Source organism: Arthroderma uncinatum (assembly GCF_011692745.1).
Source record: "Arthroderma uncinatum strain CBS 119779 chromosome Unknown scaffold2, whole genome shotgun sequence".
NCBI classification, from domain to species: domain Eukaryota; kingdom Fungi; phylum Ascomycota; class Eurotiomycetes; order Onygenales; family Arthrodermataceae; genus Arthroderma; species Arthroderma uncinatum.
The window spans coordinates 2,445,148-2,463,896 of NW_022983864.1; the positions used below are offsets into that span (position 1 = coordinate 2,445,148).

The window sequence follows — 18,749 nt, forward strand, 5'->3', positions numbered from 1 at the left end:
TTTCCTATCGTTCCATGTTGCCGACGCATACCCCCCCACACACTGTTCATGATTTTATGATTTTTTTTATTTTAAGGAGTGATGCCGGCGTCTTGGGATAAACAGGAACCAACATAACCCCGAGGCACCCACATATTTCCTGCATCGTAATATTTCAACTACACATACCCCCTTCTCTGCCTTTACTCTGGCAATTGCGTTTGCGTGATTTTTTTGTATAATCAATTAGAACAATCCAAATTGGAATGGACCCCATTGTTATTCTGCTATACAGATCCCGGTCCGCCTATATTTTCCCTAAATGATGTTACATTTGATATTTACTCCTTGGATACTACTGCTTTCCTTTCCAGTCAAAATAGATACAATATAAGGGAACTTGGAACTGAGGTAAATAGTCATACCGTGGTACCAGAAATCTGATTCAGACTATGTTAAAAACGTAAATAGATTTAGAATATGTTCCGCTAATCTAGTATTTGCTTCATATCTACAGTATTTGGCATCCAGGAACTCCCGTCATTAAAACAACAATCGTAGAAACAAGGCTTATGTGTGGAGGACTCGCTGTTCGCATAAGCAATAGCGGTCTATTCTATTGAACTCCTTCAGTACTTCTTGTTAACCACCCGACTTGCGAGATCTTGTTCTTCTCCCACCTCCCCAACCATCCTGTATTTTCCCAATGATTAGCTTTTTGCCTGCACGAGAGCCGGGCGGCCCATTTCCTTCAGCTGTATTGTCCTTTTGACTCTGGTTGCTGATCATTTCACGCATTGCTACAGCGTCTGGATCTTCATACCCAAGCTGTGTGAGAGGTAAGGGTTCGTCTTCACCAGCACCCTTCTCGGCAAATTCTCCATTAGCAGAATTGCTTTGAAATAAAGCAAGCCGGCGCTGTAGCATTTGCTGCGCTTCTATTTGTTCCGGTCGACTGACATCGCGTCTTTGAGCGGGCATTGAGATAAAACTTGGTGCATTGCTGGGTGTTTTAGTGGATGGGCTATCGAGCCCGTCGACTACGCTACCGTAGCCGTCTTCGTTTAAAGTGTCTATCGAGCTTGCTCTGGATATACCCCGTTGTAAATCAGTCGTTAGGGTAGAACATGAGGAGCTGGCTCTACCAAATAGCTTTCGTCGTCTTTGGGAGCGGACAGGGACTTCCGTCTCAGCGGTAGAGTGTTGGGTTCGTGTTCTTTTCTGTTTTAAAAGTTCACTAATTGCGGTATTGAGAGATATACTGTTCTCGAGATTGTTTGTGGGTTTGGAAGTGGAGTCTCGTTGTGGGAGTGGTATTGGGGAAATTGGTGGATTTGGTGGGATAGACTCCTTTGAGGGGGATGGGGAGCGAGAAGGTTTTACTGGGAGGTTTGCAGAAACCTCTCTAAGGGCGGTTGAAGGTCGGTCATTGGTAGCCTCGGTCTCTGGTGGGTTGAATTGTCCTCCATCCATTTCTTCGGAGGTTTGATGTGTATTACTGTGGTCGGAGGAATAATGGTCGAGAGGCAGAGGGTTCTCAAGCCGATGCCCTGCTAGGTGTGATTCTGATGGCTTATGGCCTCCCTGAGAAACCGTGCGCTTATCTGGGATCAAATATGGCGCATATGGCTTCTTTTCTCCAGTCTGGACGGATATCCATAGCCAATCTGCAATCACAGGCGGTATGTTCCATTCAAACACGTGTCTTAATTTTTCTGGGCTTGGGCTTGTGGTGTTACATATTAGAACGGAGGCATTGGCCGTAAGGTATTCATCATACGTTGCGCCTATACAATGTTAGAGTTTGAGGTAACAATGTATATATCTGATGTATAGCCTACCTAATAGATTAACAAGTTTGCAGAGATGAAGTAAGTCGATCCCGGTGAACCCTGTCGAGCAGATTCTCATTCCTTGGAATGCTATAAAAAGTTAGTGAAGAAATATTGTATAGAAATGAGGATTTGCAAGACAAACCTGGGATGGGGAATTTTGGAAAAGGGGTGCTGGTTATATGGGCCTCTGGGGCAACGAACGCATGGCTACGTAGACATCTTTCAATCCACATATCTGTGACAATTTTAAGTTCATCCATGTCTTCGTCAATCCCCGGTATTTCTCGTCGAGGCAAGTTAAATGGGACAACCATGAATAACTGATTATCATGCTGCAATAAATCGTCCAAGGATGGAGAAATAAGAGCATCCTGCGCGAAAAGATGGGATTCCAATATCCGTGCCTAATGGAAGGTCAGCTATTATAATGTTAGGAAGCAATCATTGCCAGTGATGACTTACTTGCTCTTTTGTAAACCCTGTCATGTAGAATCTACAATTATCCCAGAACCCTCTCGGCTGCTGTTCGACAATCGGCAATACTGGAGAAGGTTTGATATCGTGTGATACGCTATCATGTCTCTCCGGAAATGTAGTTTCGCTGGCGAATGATTTTGTATCCAGCAAGTTTGGGCGCGCATTCCCCACCAACTGCTGGCTACCGTCATATTGCGAGCCGTCATTGTTGTCGACAACCGTGGAAGGGTTCGGAACAAGGGCAGACCATATTCCTTCAGTCTGGCCACCAAGTTTGATGCTAGCAACTCTACGTAGCTTCCGGGCACGTTGATGGCCAGTCTCTTGGGGTTTAGTAATTTTCTCGGTAATAGCAGGCTTCGATCTGTTCCATGCGCCGATGCCTTGTTGTTCTACCGGCATTAGAGGGTCATAGAGAGCTTCATCGAGGGCCATAGTACGTTGAATGCTATCCTCAAGCCACTTTAGGCTCACAACTTTTATTCCCCATAAAACTGCAAACTTGTACTTTTTACCGTCGCCAACACGCGCAACTAAATGGGTAACGGTTTTCGTCAAGTCTTTCCGAAATTCACCTCCGTTAGAACTGACAGTCTTCTGAAGGTGATTTCTAAAATCCACTTTCAACAATCAGCGACATCCGCGACGATAATGTACGTAATTTCAAGGAATACATACTATCTTCAAACCCAGTAATGCAAATGGATAGCCCAAAGAATGGGGGAAGTTGATATTCCACCTCCAGGGTCCGAATATCCGTGTCTCCACCTAGAATCCATGAAGACCGGACAGCTTCTACCCATTCAGCTCGAAGAACTTTCACATCATTTCGTTCCTTGGCCACATATTTATATTTTGGCGTGTTTATATCGCCGACTATCAGGTGCGTGACATCAGAGGTAAGATCGAACTTGTGGATCGCGCCCATCTGGCATGCTATATCCGCCAATTGAGACTGTGATGGTGTCAGTGGTACACAGGCCAGTACGTATTAACCCTCATTCTCAGTACTCACTCGGTGCTCTGCAAGAATTGAAGTGCAGCAAAGAATCACCCCAGCAAGAGGCAGCTCCTTGGCTTCACGATGTTAGCTTCTGAACCCGAAAATGGGGGAGAGCCATGAGGTTGTCTACCGAGTTCTGCATCTTGGGCCATTCTTCATCGTCAAGGGCCCGTATACCCATCATCCGACGCAGCGATCGAGGGCTTCAAGTCGGTCATCCAAAGCAAATGTCCCCTTGCTTATAACAGAGAGAGAAAACGCGATCAGAAATGACGAAATGCTGCAAATGCTCGGCTGACATAAGCCTTTATCTTATCTACCACGTGACTCAACGCGAACGCGACTTTCAAAAGTCCAAATTAGGAAAAATGCAACTACGTATCAATTTTCTTCAAACAAACAAAGCGACAATTGACCATTCTATGTTCTCGTGCTGTGCTTTTTGGATACCTGGTTATTCCAGGCTGGTCTCTAGAGATTAAAGACTACATAAATTCCTTACATTTACATGCTCCGTTCACTATCAACGCACCGGACCCTCAGTACCCTTTTACATTTGACCCCAGCTTTCCCTCGCAGGTTCGCGGGACTTTCAACGTATGCTCAGCCGTTGCAGCCGGAAATGTTTACCAGAGCAGTCCAAGAGCACCCTGAGCCGCAGAAGAAGCCCAAATCCTTCTTACCAAACCGCACCCGGCTTAATGCAGTCCCGACTGTAGCCTCGAACAGTCCTCAGACGCATGGCTCGCGGAAACCCGATTCCACACCAGAGCTCAGCAGAAGTGCATTAAGCGATCTCCACGATGCTGTATTCTTCGGCGAGAATGAATCCGAGAACGACGATTTCCTTGAAATAGAATATGCGGTTTCGAAGCACACCCAGACTGGAAGCGCATCTCATAATTCGTCCTTCGCAGAACCCAATCCGCGGGTGAACGAAGGGGCTACCCCCGCAACGGCTATCCCCTCGAGCAGTATTCCCATACCTTGGTCGTCCTCCCCGCCGCGCGAGCCTGAATACCCGAACCTTTCCCAACGTCAGCAGAAAAAGAGATCACTGCCTTGGGAAGACATAACCCAGGATAACAGAGGAAAGCCTGGCCCCTACTCGGATCACTTAGCGGCCAATCAAAAGGGCAACTTCAAAAGGCCCATGGTTAATGCGTATGATGGCACCCCCAAACCACAATATCGCCCTGTCAGCCACGCTCAAGATATCAAAACAGAACATACTCCTCCAATTAAGAAGGAAAAGCAGCTGCCATGGGATAAGTCCTTTAGTGCTGTTAAGGAGGAGCAAAAAGAATTAAGAAGACAGATGAAAATCAAGTCTTCATCTTCAATAGAGAAGAGGCTCAACAACATTCCACGGCCACCCAATACCAGGGTCCCGTCCATTTTTTTCAGCGAGGAGCAGAATCAAGTTATCGAGACAATTGTAAAAATGGGCAAAAGCGTTTTCTATACAGGTTCTGCAGGAACGGGTAAATCTGTATTGATGCGGGAAATCATTAGGCAATTACGACTCAAATATCGGCGGGACTCTGACGCTGTGGCTGTGACAGCGTCAACAGGGCTAGCGGCTTGTAATATTGAAGGTGTGACACTTCATAGTTATGCTGGAGTCGGCCTTGGGAAGGAATCGACCCAGGAGCTTGTTAAGAAGGTTTGTGAACCATTCAATGTATTCCTGATAATTGCTAAACATTACAGGTGAAACGAAACCAAAAAGCCAAAAATCGCTGGCTGAAAACAAAGGTACTTATCATTGACGAAATATCGATGGTTGACGGGGACTTCTTTGATAAACTTGAAGAACTCGCTCGTAAGATCAGAGGTAATGGCAGACCTTTTGGGGGGATCCAACTCGTTACCACTGGTGACTTTTTTCAACTCCCACCCGTCCCTGAAGGCGGTAAAGAGGCAAAGTTCGCATTTGCAGCGGGAACCTGGAATACGTCAATTCAACATACAATTCTCTTGACACAAGTGTTCAGGCAGAAAGATCCTGATTTTGCAAATATGCTTAATGAAATGCGCCTCGGTCGCTTGAGTCCCTCTGCCATCCAAGCTTTCAAAGACCTTTCAAGGCCATTGAATTGCGGTGATAATATAGAAGCTACAGAATTGTAAGTTATTATACGCCCGCTAGTCTGTTTTTTGATGTCTAATAGGTATGGCTTGCTAGGTTCCCCACCCGGGCAGAGGTAGACCTTGCGAACTCAGGGAGAATGAACCGCCTTTCAGGAGCGGTCATGACATTCCATGCAGTCGATTCCGGAGCGATAAAAGATGAGCAGGTCCGAGCCAGATTATTAAGTAACTGCATGGCGCCTCCGACAATTCATCTCAAGAAAGGGGCCCAGGTGATGCTCATTAAAAATAAGGACGAAACCCTCGTGAACGGCTCTCTAGGGACAGTCGTTGCGTTTATGGATGAGGCAGGCTTCGATAACCATATGAGGGAGGGACAGAAATATGACGGCGCCCCTAATGACTTTGATGAAGAGTTGGACTGGGGAAAGCAAAAGATAAAAAGCATGGCCTTTGACCAGAAGGCTGGGTCTGGTGGTATCACGACTGCCAAGCAATATCCTCTGGTCGCCTTTATACTACCAGATGGCTCTGAAAGGCAGCTTCTATGTATGCCTGAAGCCTGGAAAATCGAGCTTCCTAACGGCGAGATTCAAGCTCAGAGACAACAGGTCCCACTTATCCTTGCGTGGGCCTTATCAATACATAAAGCTCAAGGCCAAACCTTGCAACGTGTTAAGGTTGATCTTGGAAGGGTGTTTGAAAGAGGTCAAGCTTATGTTGCTCTCAGTCGAGCAACGACTAAGCAGGGACTGCAAGTATCTCGGTTTGACCCGAAAAAAGTCATGGTGCATCCCAAAGTGACTGAATTCTATCAGAATTTATCAAGCATCAATGATATCAATAACAGAAGGAAACCAAAGGTGCAAGAGAGAAACAATTCAGACCTTGACGATGATTTCGACTCACTAGCTCAATATGTGTAGGTGGAACAAATAGGCACAGCCTTCTCTATACCTGTAATATAGATAGAAACATTTTAATGATAGAATTGATATCTACAAGTAAAAAAATATTTTTCGTGCTTCTGCGATCCGTGGCATAGCTTTGCTGGTTTTAGTAATCTAACTACGCGAGTTGGCGTATGGTTTTATGAGAATGACATGGATTGGAATATTTCTCATTTTAGTGGGAAAGATATCTTCGTGACTATTGACAAAGGGGTAACTCATCATATAACACAAGTGAAAAGCTAGAAATAGAACGATTCCATCATAACCTGAACCTAAAACCCGGCGTATAAACGTAATAACAAAATAAAGGCGCCCAAACCAAAGGAAATATCGCATCATAGCTTGATCCTTCCTAGCCAACCGTATCCGAGCCTAACCATTGCATACTCCTAAATGATCCCCATATAAACAAAACAAAAGGAAATCCTTACTTCCGTAAGTTTCATATTTTTCATCCCCGGAATAATCTCTCATGTCGTGAAGGGTAGTCTCTTGGATAAGTAGGCGCTTGTGATTTCTCCATGTAGGACTGGCGGCGATTGCCGTCCAACCGTCTCATCCGATCATATTTTTCATATGTATCCAGCACTCGTTGCGGAGTGTATCCTCCTAGTTGAGCACCGGCCGGCCTTGAGCCTTCCATGTTCAGGCGGTCGGTTATATCACGCTCTAGACGAGCTTCTACCTCCTTTTTGGCCAGTCGCTGGCTCTCTAGGTAGCGGAGATATGCCCTGTCATGCTCCCGTTGCTCTATTTCCCACTCGACCTCAGATCGCGACACGCGTGCAGGAGGTGAGTCAGGGCTGTAAGATCGTGGTCCACGTTGATGGAGGTTCAACGATTGGCGTCGAGATGGGTAGGAAACAGACTCCGATCGGGTCAGTTTCCCCTGGCGGTTGTGCTTGCTATTAGACGGCAGGATTTCGGCAGACTCAGCTAAGTATTTCGAGCCCCGGTGTCGAGGTAGTTCAGCCAGGTAAGCCTTCCTCGAAGGGCGTTCATGGGTGCGATATCCTAGGGAGGGACGTTGGCGGTGGCCGCTACGGTCACTGCTTTTGCTTTTTTCACGCCTATGGCTTTTGGATGGACGGGGTCGAAGGTACTCATCATCGGGAGGGAAATCGCATTTGTCATATTCTCCAGAAGAAAATGAGTTTTCTGTCACCGAGCTTGCGTTCTCTGGGTCGAATAAATATGAATCGTCCTCTGAGATATCGCTCTCCTCCTCCTCTTCCAACCACTGTTCCACCATAGCCTGATCCCTTCTAGTTTTTCCCGGGTTTACGACCTTAGGAGGGAGCTGTTTCTGTTTCCGTTGTTGTTGACGGGGTTGGTTTATGATTTGGACGCCTGCTGGTACTTCGTCATGCACAGGAGGTTGCCTGTGGGCACGACGAGGGTCTTGGTTTGATACTTGAGCTCCGTGAGGGCCCTGTTCGTGTCTAGGACGGCCCTGATTGGGATGCTGATGCCCTTGGTTCAATACCTGGACTCCTGGTGGTAGTTCCCCATGTCCATTTCTAGGGTGTTGCTGGTGAGAATTTGGTGGTCCTTGGTTTAATACATGAGCACTCGGATGTGGCTGTTCGTTCCTGTGGTGGTGCTGGCGGGGATTGTGGGGCTCCTGGTTTAATATCTGAACGCCCGGAGGCAATTCCTGATGTCCGGGGTGGTGCTGACGGGGATCCTGGGGGCCTTGGTTTAATATTTGAACACCTGGAGGTAGCTGTTCATGCGGAGGTCCTGGATGAGGATGCTGAGGAGGAGGAGGAGGAGGGAGTAGGCGAGGCTGCGATTGATGGGGTCCTATTGGGGGTGGTGGGATCTGCATCATCTCAGGTTGTGCTCTCTGGCCCTGGTGATGGTGGCCTGGTGGAACCTGGACCATCTCTGGTTGCATTCTCTGGCCCTGTTGATGATGAGGGTGTCGATTCTCCTCAAATGGAGGCATATGTCGAGATTCGGGCGGTGGTCCCACTGGGATTGGTCTCTCTGGCATCATTCGAGGGTCATGGTGTGGCATGTGGTGGTTGGCATGCCTCTGGTCCTGAGGTGGCCCAATACCACGAGCATGCGGATGATCCAATTGATGATTATCTTGGGGGTGATGCTGAGGGTTACCATGTGGGTGACCCTGTGGGTGACCCTGTGGAGTGCGTGGGGGATAATTTGGAGGTCTGTCCTGAGGGTGATGTGGAGGATAACTTGGAGGTCTATCCTGTGGGTGGTGTGGAGGATAATTTGGAGGCCTGTCCTGTGGGTGGTGTGGAGGAGGGCGTTGAGCGTTGCTCTGTGGGCGATTTTGTGGATGATGTTGCGGACCGGGGAAATTTAGCCCAAGACCAGATCGATTATGAGTCTGGTGGACGGAATCATCAAAATCCCTAAAATCTTCATGTTGTTCCATGGCCCTCTGGCGGTTCTCAGCATTCCGAAGCTTCCTCTCTTTTAAGATATGTGCAGTACGTATAGCATTAACGACCTCGGGCTTCAGCTGTTTGCGGAGCACAATCGCTATAGAAATTGTCAAGACCTTTCTGGGGCCAAAGGCAGACCGGACTTCTCTAGTAGCGGAGTTGATATAGACACAGGTCCAGTCATATTTCGCGCCGCCAATTTCTTGCTTTTTCTCCTCGATCAAATTGTCGATGTGTTGTCGTTTGACCATCGTAAGCTCATTATAGGCTTCTGTAACCGACTTGCGCTTTTGTTTCTGAACCAGGTCGAGTAACTCTGCCTGTGGAAGGGGCATCTTGCACATAGTAGCGGTGGCCCAGGTTCGTTCTGCACCTGGAGTTTTGGGCTCCCCACGATATAAGGTCCATCCTTCATAGGTGCTCTGGGTTAGTTGGTTCCCAAGCTGATCTCCCCGAGAATGGCCATTTGAACTGTTACCAAGGCCGAGCTTCTTGAGATGGTCATTAAGGGCTTCTAGATCGTCGACATCCGGGGTATCGGGGAAGTTGCCAGGCATTGGCATATCTTCCCAGCTCTGGCTAAGGGAGCTATCTCCTCCGATGCTATGCATACTAGGGCTCATATCCATGGTAAATGCGCCCTTAACGGGAGTTGACAGAGCTAGTAAACGCCTATCATTAGCTTCTGCTTGATGGGATATCGTAGATGAAGCCACTGTGGGGCAAGGCAATGTGGAGTTAAGCGTAATTGATTGGGTTAAACAGTAAAATATTTGAAGGGAATAAATACCTGGAGGTATCCAATTTGTCGCTTTACTATTAGGTGCAGGTAGGAAGAAATCTGGGAATCGTATGGGCAACAACAAGCGCCCCGTTACCGCGCTATCAGGATTGTGTTTGAGCCGTGATCAATGTTCATTGCAGGTTTGGCGATGTTCAAGAATGAGTATAGCGTAATAGGCAAAGCAGAGAAGCCGATATTTATCTTTAACGATGAGCCGCTGAAGAGTGTGTAAACCTCCTCTGTATTTTCTCTTCTCTCGCTTTTGCTATGAATTTCCCTCACACCATCAGCTTCCCCCATGCAAGCGTAAGGCTTCCAAAAAGCCAAAAGAAGTCTAGGATAGTTGATGGTGCCAGGGGAAAAGGAAAAACCGTCACTCAACTCGGGCGTTGGGAGCAAGCGAAGGGGTGTCACTTTCGACTTGTAACATCTGGGAGATGTTGACGCCCTCGCGATGCGCCCTGCAGCGAAAAAAAGCATCGCCCCCAATCCTCGCATTCCTCCTGGGGTGTTTGAGGCTGATCGCTGCACGGCCAACCAGGATGCAGTGCTGGCCATAACTCCGTACTCCGTATAATCCTGCAGTTATGCATGAGAACACCCCTCTAGGCTACAACATAAGCGCATGTCGTTGTATGTAACACCTCCTTCGCACCTTGGATTCGCACTCCAGCTATGCTCAGCCATATATCCGGGAGATAACATGCTGATTCCCCGCTGATATGCATGCAACAGCGGGACGCACGGCCTGGGAGCTTTCTAAAATTGTATCGTTCCGGGAAGTATTTAGATGTTGGCTAGTTGTCTGAGCCTCGAAGCGGCGTAGAACTGGTCGATGTAGAGTGACTTCTCCGTATTCAAAAAAAGGCACATTTTGACTCCTCGTAGCTACTTATAATCCCTTGTATAGGCCATACTTGACTTTGATAGTGATCGAACAACTTCTGCCTCTTCTGAGCAGTACATGTTTGTACTTCGTAGCCGTGTAAGATATCCCTGGAATAATCGTTAACCACCAGAGTGGCTTTTGGACGGCATCGCTGGCTTACCGCCTGTCCGCCTGTCCGTCAAATCCGGGGAGACCTTCGTAACACTGTAGACAAACTCAATTAAATCGATTTATGAGCGTCGACAGGACTCGACAACATATTGTCGATACGCGGACTGGGCTGAGGGTTGCCGCCAGGCGCCCAAAGGCAGCTTCGGGCATTGTAAGGCCACGCCAGCTGCAAGGCATCTAAACTCCCTTTGCCCAGTTGACGCCCTGCATATCAACCCTGCCAGTAGCCCATGGAGGCATCGTCATCGTACTTCGCTAGCAGAAAGCGGCCGTCAAATCAGAACGGAGAGCAGGGGATTCCGACAGAGCTTGTCACCAGACGCAGCGAAACCGGGCGCAGGCCATGATATAAAGCGTGTCATTGGGTTGAGCCTCAAGTATTGCAAGAGAAACTCATCCGGGCATTTTGATTCGCTTCTAACGGATTCTCGGTATATCTGGATGGCTGTATTAGTTAGGATATGAACGAGGCACGAATTCTCGACCAGGAACTTCGCCTGCCATGATATATCTGAAACGACGATGGCTGAGAGCTAGAGTAATCGAACCTTTGCTTAAATCAACTCTTTTAACCACTATTACAACTATACATAAACCGTGGAAAGCCATGTTTTATCAGTATGCGTGATGAGAGAGTAGGATTGATCTATTACTCCTGATATGCCTTTTAAGGCCAGGAATCGTAGAAATACAAGCTATAACCAAGTTAGTATGGTTAACGGTATTCTCTTGATATGGCCAAAGCCTCGCAATATGAGCAGTAGCTAAGAGTGACTGACAGAGGACGAAGAGATCCTCATCATCCCACACGCCATCACAACTAGACTTTTCCGGAGAAGAGGTTCTTCGCCGACTATCAAGATGGTGGATATGGTATATGGTGAGATGCTTCTAAGAAAGTACATAAAGTCGACGGTAAAATGTTTACCCGAAGCGCTAGAGATGAAGCTCGAAGCTCAAGCTCGCCGTCCAAAGTACAAAGCTGGATTTAAATAAGAACACTTGGAACGACAGCTAAGATGGGGAAAGGTACGTGTAATCGCAAGATTCTACTCTTTTAAACAGTTGTTCTGTTGTACTAACTCAAGTTTGTAGGAACTGATAAGCTCTATGTACGCCGTGATCCCAATATCTTTTCGATTACCCATTCACCCTACCCGAGTCAAGCTGACTCTTGAAATACACAGATTACCCATTCCGAATGGGCGTCCGAGGATGCCTTTTCGGCCAACGTTGGCGCTGGTGCTGCCCGACAAAAGACTGGCGGTGCTGGCGCATCTTTCAAACGACTGCCCTTCAACTTTTGCTCTCTCTCCCTCCAGCCGTTTTCTCACCCCGTATGCACCTCCGACGGGATCATATTTGACCTGACACATATTCTACCCTGGGTGAAAAAGCATGGCACTAATCCTGTGAACGGTGCTCCTATGAAAAACTCCGACCTCATAAAGCTGCACTTCGCAAAGAACGACTCGGGAGAATATGTCGACCCAGTTACATACAAAGTCTTTACGGACAACACACATATTGTTGCCTTGGGGAACACGGGGAACGTATTCGCGTGGGATACGGTGCAGAGACTCAATATTAAACCCAAGTTATGGCGAGATCTAGTGTCCGACGAGGAATTTGGCAGGAAGGATATTATCACACTGCAGGACCCGCATAATGTGAACGCGCGGGACCTGAGTACCTTCAAATATTTAAAGGACGGAGAAACCAAAGTCTCGGATGGGAAGGATGAGCAGAGTATCAACCTTAATGCAATGGGCAGCTCTGCTAAGATTCTACGAGCAAAGGAAGCAGTTGCTAAAGCAAGGGCTGAGAGAGAGCAGAAAGCCATATCGGGAAGCGCTCTATCAACCCAGAAACAAAAAGAAGCTTCGACGAGGAAGAGCTCGACCAACCAAAGCGGCAAACCGGTACCGTTTAACGCGGCAAGGCACACCACCGGTTTAGCTGCTGCCTCCTTCACCAGTACCGGGTTAACTCCACACACGGCTGCAGACTTGTCAATATTGACGGACGAACAGTATATGCTGAAACGTGGCCGCGTAAAGAACAAGGGCTATGCGCGAATAGTTACAAACATGGGAGATTTAAATATCGAGCTACATACTGAACATGCACCCAAAGCAGTGTGGAATTTCATTCAACTGGCGAAAAAGGACTACTACAAAGGTGTTAGCTTCCACCGCAACATCAAAGGGTTTATGATCCAGGGTGGTGATCCCACTGGAACCGGTAGGGGAGGTGAGAGTATCTGGGGCAAGAATTTCGCAGACGAGGTTATCGGCCCTCTCAAGCATGACTCTAGAGGAACGCTGAGTATGGCGAATAAAGGGAAGGACACTAATAGTAGTCAATTGTGAGTTGGTTTCATCATCTTTTTCATTTACCGACATTTGCTAACCCTTGAGTAGTTTCTTTGCATATCGTGCTGTTCCTCATTTGAACGGCAAACACACTGTGTTTGGTCATTTAATTGATGACCCTTCACCGTCTTCGCCGACCCTAGACGCGATGGAAGTCGCTCCTGTGGACTCCAGCTCAAACCGGCCGACGCCTCCGATTAAAATGCTTGATATAGTTATTTTCGTGGATCCTTTCGAAGAATTTCTGAACAAAAAGCGCGAAGAGGAGAGTGCTCAACAGAAATCCAATTCTGAGGCCAATGGAGGGGCTAATAAGAGCAAAGATGACGATGACCAAGTTACATGGACCGGAAAGAGGTTACGTGGATATGGCTCTGCTGGAGGAGATAATACCCCTGGAAGCGTATCTGGAGTTGGAAAATATCTAAAGGCCGCAGCCGCAACGCCCACTGGGAATGAAGATGAAATTGTTGGATTTGTTGACGACGATGAACCGGAACCAGAGCATGTTCGAAAGAAGGCGAAGAATGCAGGCCGTGGAGGTTTTGGGACCTTCGATTCCTGGTGAGAGCGCAGTTCGATATGATAATTTGATGGCATATACACAAGGATTTGGCATTGAAAAAACTATCTTTCGAGTCATACCTGACGCGACGCGCTTTAATATAAGCTACCGAATGAGCAAATGACTTGGTATCGATCAGGTTCAGCATCCGTTCTGCGGACATACGAATCTTAACCAAGCTTTCTCACATTTATGGTACAGCTATTTAAATAAGGGGTCCGTTGACACAACGGATGACTCTGCTAGTGATCGGCTTCTGGGTTCTCTACCACTTGAAACCATGATATCCTATCAATAAACACGAATCGGTTTTTTTCTATCATGGCATCCATGACGATGGCGTGTGACTTTTGGATGTTTCTAGTCCGTGATATCGTGTCAATTAATGCGCTCTCCTCGGTGGCCTGGCCAGCTCACTAGGATGGTGGTCAACCCAGTGTCCTTGAAACCAGGGCAGGTTCTGCAAATCTGCCAGCTTCATCCTATCACATATATCTCTTGCCAGCAAATGCCTCAACGCGTCCACACAATCCTGTGATAGACGTTCGTCGATGGGCAGCTCTTCATTCATAATTCGCACCCTCCTGTCGTAGAGGTAGATATACTTCTCATCGTCGTCGTACGACCAGTCATGGAGCTCCTTTATCTCTGCCTGGTGTGGATGGCGTTCCGGTGTTTCCCAAGGAGAATATCCGTGAAGCAGGTCGTAAACCAACACCCCGAATTTCCAGAGGTTTTGCACACGAATGTCGTGATCCAGGACCAACATTCTATCGTCAAGTGTGTCTCTGGGGTTGCTTATGCCAGAGGTTGCGAATGCCAGGGCTATCTCTGGATTAACAAAATATTCGAATGCTTCGATATAGCCATATTCATCTGTCATCCACCCGTCCCTTTCAGCCGCATATACAGCACCGAAGTCGATAAGCTGAGCCTGTTCTGCGAAGTTAGCGCTTAGTTTCTTAATTTCATGGCTAGGTGCAAATGAGGACAATCATACGTTAAGATTCTTATCCAAGATGTAATTTCGATGGCTTAAATCGCCATGCATCATCTTCATATCCATGAGATAAACGATCGCCTCAAGAAGGTGGGACGCGATTTTGCACGCCTGGATTTCAGTGATTCTCGTCGTTTTCCAGTACATCAACTGTTCCCCATTATACCCCGGAAATAAATGTGTTGGTACTGTTTTTAGCTGGGGCAATGTCCCTCGCAATGGATCGTCATCGACGCTATCAGCAGACATGACTATCGACGAAAACTCCCTATGGATATAGACGGAATCAAGTTTCGGAAACCGGTCACACTGTGTGAGTAGTTGGAGTACGATCGCTTCCACAGGCAGCAAACGTTCAGCTCCAGTGGAAGTTTCTCGATAGAGACATGTTGGGGCCTTTTGGTATTTTGTTGCTCGAGATAAAGGGGTTTGAAGTTCCATCTTTATAGCGAACTGGCGTGGTCTATCATTCCCGGTAGTACCGGTGCGTGGGCCATCATTGTCAGAACCGCCAGTTGGTTGCGGAGAGTCAGAGTCGGAGCCGGAGCCAGAGCCAGTGTTAGTATCGGTGTTGGTGGGAGATGGAGGAGGATTGATCTCTCGAGCCGCATATATCTGGCCAAACGCTAGGATGATGTCTAGCCAAACTGCCTCGATAGAAAATAGGGGGAAAGGGGATATGATCAATGACTAGCTATGGATATTGATATCGTACTTACTTCCTTTCCCAATCTTTCCATATATCACAAACCGCCTTTGCATATCAGAGCACATGTCATCAAAATATTTTTGCCCAATCTTGGGGTCCCTGTCGTCGGGGTATCCGATATGGGACATTGTATGGTATCTGAATGTGTCTGCCCGGCCCTGATCAGGGGGTTTCATGAGGCTGAGAGGGCCAATGCGGACTAAATCATTGCATCGAGAGAGTAGACGTGGCCCAGCGAGTCGGCGCCGCATAACAATCGCCTGCAATTCTGGCCCTACTTGCCCATCAAGCATGGCATTTATAGACCGACCAGCGTCCTCTACTGGGCGTTTAGCCCCCCACCATCTATCCAGGTCAAAGTCCATGACAGCTTATATCGGTGCTAAATATGCAGGAGGAATGGAAGTAGTGTTAGGGGAGTGAGAACTATATGTGTAGTTTGGGGTCCAGAATGTTTTCATAGGGGTATTTGTTTTCCTCTGGGGTATAGGGAGGGTATCTTACATGCCTCTAGAAAATAGAAGATACGAAATTGGCCATTTTATATCCCTGGTTGCTCATTGTCTAGCTATGTTGAAAACATTGTCCAGGTATAGGATAGATGGAAACAAAGCCTTTGACAGGGCCCTTTTCTCGTATAGTGCTAGACAAGGCTGTGACTACAGTCTCTGTGCCATACCGGCCGGTTCCAGCGTGCCCTTTACTACAAGCCTAAGGCTAAGGCCGGTTTAATGGTTGGAAAATAGGATATCTCCCTTGAAAAACTGATACTTGCAAACACCCATATTTCGTATATCGATGACTGGGGAATAAAATACACATTAACTAAGTCATGAGAGCCTTAAAAAATAAGTGATACACCAAAGAAACCCGGGGGAAGTGAGGGAACAATAAAGAGACAATCCTAAGTTATATTTAAAGATAGAAGAAAGTAATCGCTTTTTCTGTTCCATAATCGCATCACGAAGAAAGAAAAACGCCATACCCATTGACCAGCTCCCAATGAGACCCCTTAAGAACCAATCATGACCATTGACCTTCCCGCCTATGATGCCTGGAAAGAAAGAATCGTAAAGATAAGAAATGTAAACACTGGTAAAATAGGAGATGCAACACAATATAATATATCTTATCATGGGGTTGGAAGCTGGAATCGTAGAGGTACAACCCATGCACTTCCAAACTCGACACCATGGCGGCGGCGAGTCCCGTACTTCCTCCACGCTGCAGGGCTGATGCCTACATCTGCAACGGCAATTTGCCAGGATTCTCCTTCCCGTGAAGGTAATGCGTTCACAAGTCCTGTTTTGGGCGCACCTAGGCAGATGACGAACTGGGAAGATACCGCGAGTTGGGATCCTTGCGAAATCGTCGCTTCCCCTATTTGATATTAGCGAGGGCACAGCTAGTAAGTGAAGCGTATAGCGGGTGAGATTTATTTGACTTACCAGTAATTGCAGACAGACCAGATGGGATATCGACAGATAGCACATCGACATTACTTCGGTTGATCCAGGAAATAATCTCAAAGGCAGTTGCTTGGTCGTCGGTGCGCAAATCCTCGAATGCGACATGCATACCAAAAAGGGCGTCAACCACAAGCTTTGGCACATAATCACCAGCTGATAGCCTAGTAGAAAGGTCCTCCCACCGCATGACATGCCCGCCCGCCTTCTTGAAGATATCAACTTGTTTCTGAAAGCCATCAGTGAACTCGTTCTCACGATCATTGCCAAGGATGCAGAGTGAAACTCGATAACCACGATTGCGCAGATGTCGGGCTGATGCAACAGTGCGCGCACCAGTTCTATGGTTCCCGACAAAAACTAGAATGATCGAAGAGGCACGTAGTCCAGTTGCAAGAGAAATAGCGCCTTCAGCAATACCTCGGCCGGCATTCTCTGTAATGATGTCCTCGGTGAGACCTAACTCCGATATGGCTAACTGTTCAATCTCTACCATTTGAAGTGGACTGATGCTTGGGCATTGCCTGCCTGTGGTTATCATATGTAGTGCACCACCAGAAGAACCGGAAGACCCTGTAATTGAGGATGTAGAGTGTCTCATCGTTTTGATGGGTTGTGGGCTCGTGGTACGAGTAGATGAGAGATGCGAACGGCCGAGAATGGTAAACTGAGCGGACGACGGTGTGGATGCCAGGACCCCGCTGCCCTTTCGTGAGGGCATGGATCGATTGCGACTAGACGTCCTGCCATCTATTGTGTAATCTTCGTCCGTTTCCCCCGCTTCGCTGTTCCATCGGGCGCCTGCGGGCTGTGGTGTTGTCTCCAAGACGTTTTCCGTATAATGAAGGTTTTTCCCTCCATTCGTGCCGGGCTTAGGGCGTCTGTTAAAGGATGCCAGGCGATCTTCAAGGGGAGTCGTGTCATCGTTCCGTATTTCATCAAACACTCTTCGCTTGTCAAATTTGGACAAGTTGCTCTGGAAGTCAAAGTCACCCAACTCTTGAATATCGGTTGCATCTTCGGTTGCCCACCCGTTCAGGTCTTCCTTATGAGCTCTCACCTTCCTAGATGCTCTAGATTTGGGTTTATTAGCGGTGGGCGATGCATCTATCGGTTCTATAAAAGCAGTCTGTCTCCACCCCTTGCCTTTCTTCCCAGAGACATGTGATTCGGTGGCAGTCATATCGGTAGTTTCCCCAGTATCTCTCTCAAGCTTCCCTCTACCACCTCTCTTGCCCCGCTTTCCTGTATTTTTAAGTTGGGTCGTGGCCGAGCCAGCACCGGGTATAGATTGTTGCTCCAGCCTCTGTTCCTCAATGATATTGTTCGTTTTAGAGGACAGTATTTCCTGCTTATTCAGCTCTAGGTCGCTAAAGGGCGCATTCAATGTTGCCGGGAGACGGGTGTGGTGCCCTATCTGAGTGGAATGCACCGAAGTAGGTACTTCCGAGCCCCCTAGCATTACAGGAGAAGTAGAAATCGGGTGTGACGTAATGGTAGACGACTCTACCTCGTTGGGTGCATCCTGGTGCCCACCCTGTCTGAGCGGCCGCTTGAAGCTTAGGATCGCCGGATCTACAAAAGATCGAGGTTCCGCGCCGTGGGACACAGGTTCGCGATGAGCCGCAGCCGAGACATGTTCTTGCTGGTCATTCCGCGTGGGGAAATACCCGCTGTTTTCGAGGTGCCCATTTCTAAGGTGCGAGGAGGCTTGGGGCGTTGGGTGACCGGATATCTCTAGGTCTGCGATCCTTGAACCGTCGATATGATACAACGGGAACTGCTGGCCATTCCACAAGAGTTGTGCTAGACAAGGCGTTAGCACGAGCACTGGCTATAGTGTACTATAAGTGACCAACCGTTTTGCAAGCTGAGCCTAGTCCCCACGACATCAATGACCTCGCCTTCGACCTGGCAGTTTGGCGGAGACTTGAGGGTCACCAGCACGGTGCAGCCGATGAACTGCGAAGCCATGGCTGGCTGTGAAAACGAACAGGGGCGGTGGGTTAGTAGGCGCAACGTCAGGCAGTTC

General features: G+C 47.8%; 8 protein-coding genes across 8 annotated transcripts; 3 read left to right on the forward strand and 5 right to left on the reverse strand.

Moving 5' to 3' along the window:
- Positions 1 to 621: 621 nt before the first annotated feature.
- GIQ15_02708 (BRCT domain-containing protein) lies at positions 622 to 3,446 on the reverse strand (the record flags this gene model as incomplete). Its single annotated transcript, XM_033550125.1, has 7 exons — positions 622 to 1,766; positions 1,821 to 1,901; positions 1,957 to 2,218; positions 2,277 to 2,911; positions 2,970 to 3,246; positions 3,307 to 3,368; positions 3,425 to 3,446. The coding sequence occupies 7 exons, from the start codon at positions 3,444 to 3,446 to the stop codon at positions 622 to 624; spliced, it is 2,484 nt and encodes an 827-aa protein (XP_033407286.1).
- Positions 3,447 to 3,802: 356 nt separating this feature from the next.
- On the forward strand, positions 3,803 to 6,314 carry GIQ15_02709 (DNA repair and recombination protein pif1; the record flags this gene model as incomplete). Its single annotated transcript, XM_033550126.1, has 4 exons — positions 3,803 to 4,778; positions 5,207 to 5,423; positions 5,483 to 5,937; positions 6,172 to 6,314. The coding sequence occupies 4 exons, from the start codon at positions 3,803 to 3,805 to the stop codon at positions 6,312 to 6,314; spliced, it is 1,791 nt and encodes a 596-aa protein (XP_033407287.1).
- Positions 6,315 to 6,792: 478 nt separating this feature from the next.
- GIQ15_02710 (uncharacterized protein) lies at positions 6,793 to 7,859 on the reverse strand (the record flags this gene model as incomplete). Its single annotated transcript, XM_033550127.1, has 2 exons — positions 6,793 to 7,723; positions 7,828 to 7,859. The coding sequence occupies 2 exons, from the start codon at positions 7,857 to 7,859 to the stop codon at positions 6,793 to 6,795; spliced, it is 963 nt and encodes a 320-aa protein (XP_033407288.1).
- Positions 7,860 to 7,917: 58 nt separating this feature from the next.
- On the forward strand, positions 7,918 to 8,729 carry GIQ15_02711 (uncharacterized protein; the record flags this gene model as incomplete). Its single annotated transcript, XM_033550128.1, has 2 exons — positions 7,918 to 7,938; positions 7,992 to 8,729. The coding sequence occupies 2 exons, from the start codon at positions 7,918 to 7,920 to the stop codon at positions 8,727 to 8,729; spliced, it is 759 nt and encodes a 252-aa protein (XP_033407289.1).
- A 5-nt stretch (positions 8,730 to 8,734) lies between these two features.
- GIQ15_02712 (uncharacterized protein) lies at positions 8,735 to 9,387 on the reverse strand (the record flags this gene model as incomplete). The annotated part of the gene is made up of 2 exons (XM_033550129.1): positions 8,735 to 8,754; positions 8,808 to 9,387. 2 exons carry the CDS (start codon positions 9,385 to 9,387, stop codon positions 8,735 to 8,737), a joined length of 600 nt encoding a protein of 199 aa, XP_033407290.1.
- A 2,234-nt stretch (positions 9,388 to 11,621) lies between these two features.
- On the forward strand, positions 11,622 to 13,545 carry GIQ15_02713 (peptidyl-prolyl cis-trans isomerase-like 2; the record flags this gene model as incomplete). Its single annotated transcript, XM_033550130.1, has 4 exons — positions 11,622 to 11,631; positions 11,698 to 11,714; positions 11,790 to 12,970; positions 13,026 to 13,545. 4 exons carry the CDS (start codon positions 11,622 to 11,624, stop codon positions 13,543 to 13,545), a joined length of 1,728 nt encoding a protein of 575 aa, XP_033407291.1.
- A 379-nt stretch (positions 13,546 to 13,924) lies between these two features.
- On the reverse strand, positions 13,925 to 15,379 carry GIQ15_02714 (protein kinase domain-containing protein; the record flags this gene model as incomplete). The annotated part of the gene is made up of 3 exons (XM_033550131.1): positions 13,925 to 14,476; positions 14,543 to 15,168; positions 15,262 to 15,379. The coding sequence occupies 3 exons, from the start codon at positions 15,377 to 15,379 to the stop codon at positions 13,925 to 13,927; spliced, it is 1,296 nt and encodes a 431-aa protein (XP_033407292.1).
- A 1,004-nt stretch (positions 15,380 to 16,383) lies between these two features.
- Positions 16,384 to 18,691, reverse strand: GIQ15_02715 (YjeF_N domain-containing protein; the record flags this gene model as incomplete). The annotated part of the gene is made up of 3 exons (XM_033550132.1): positions 16,384 to 16,631; positions 16,700 to 18,523; positions 18,577 to 18,691. 3 exons carry the CDS (start codon positions 18,689 to 18,691, stop codon positions 16,384 to 16,386), a joined length of 2,187 nt encoding a protein of 728 aa, XP_033407293.1.
- Between the last annotated feature and the right edge of the window lie 58 nt (positions 18,692 to 18,749).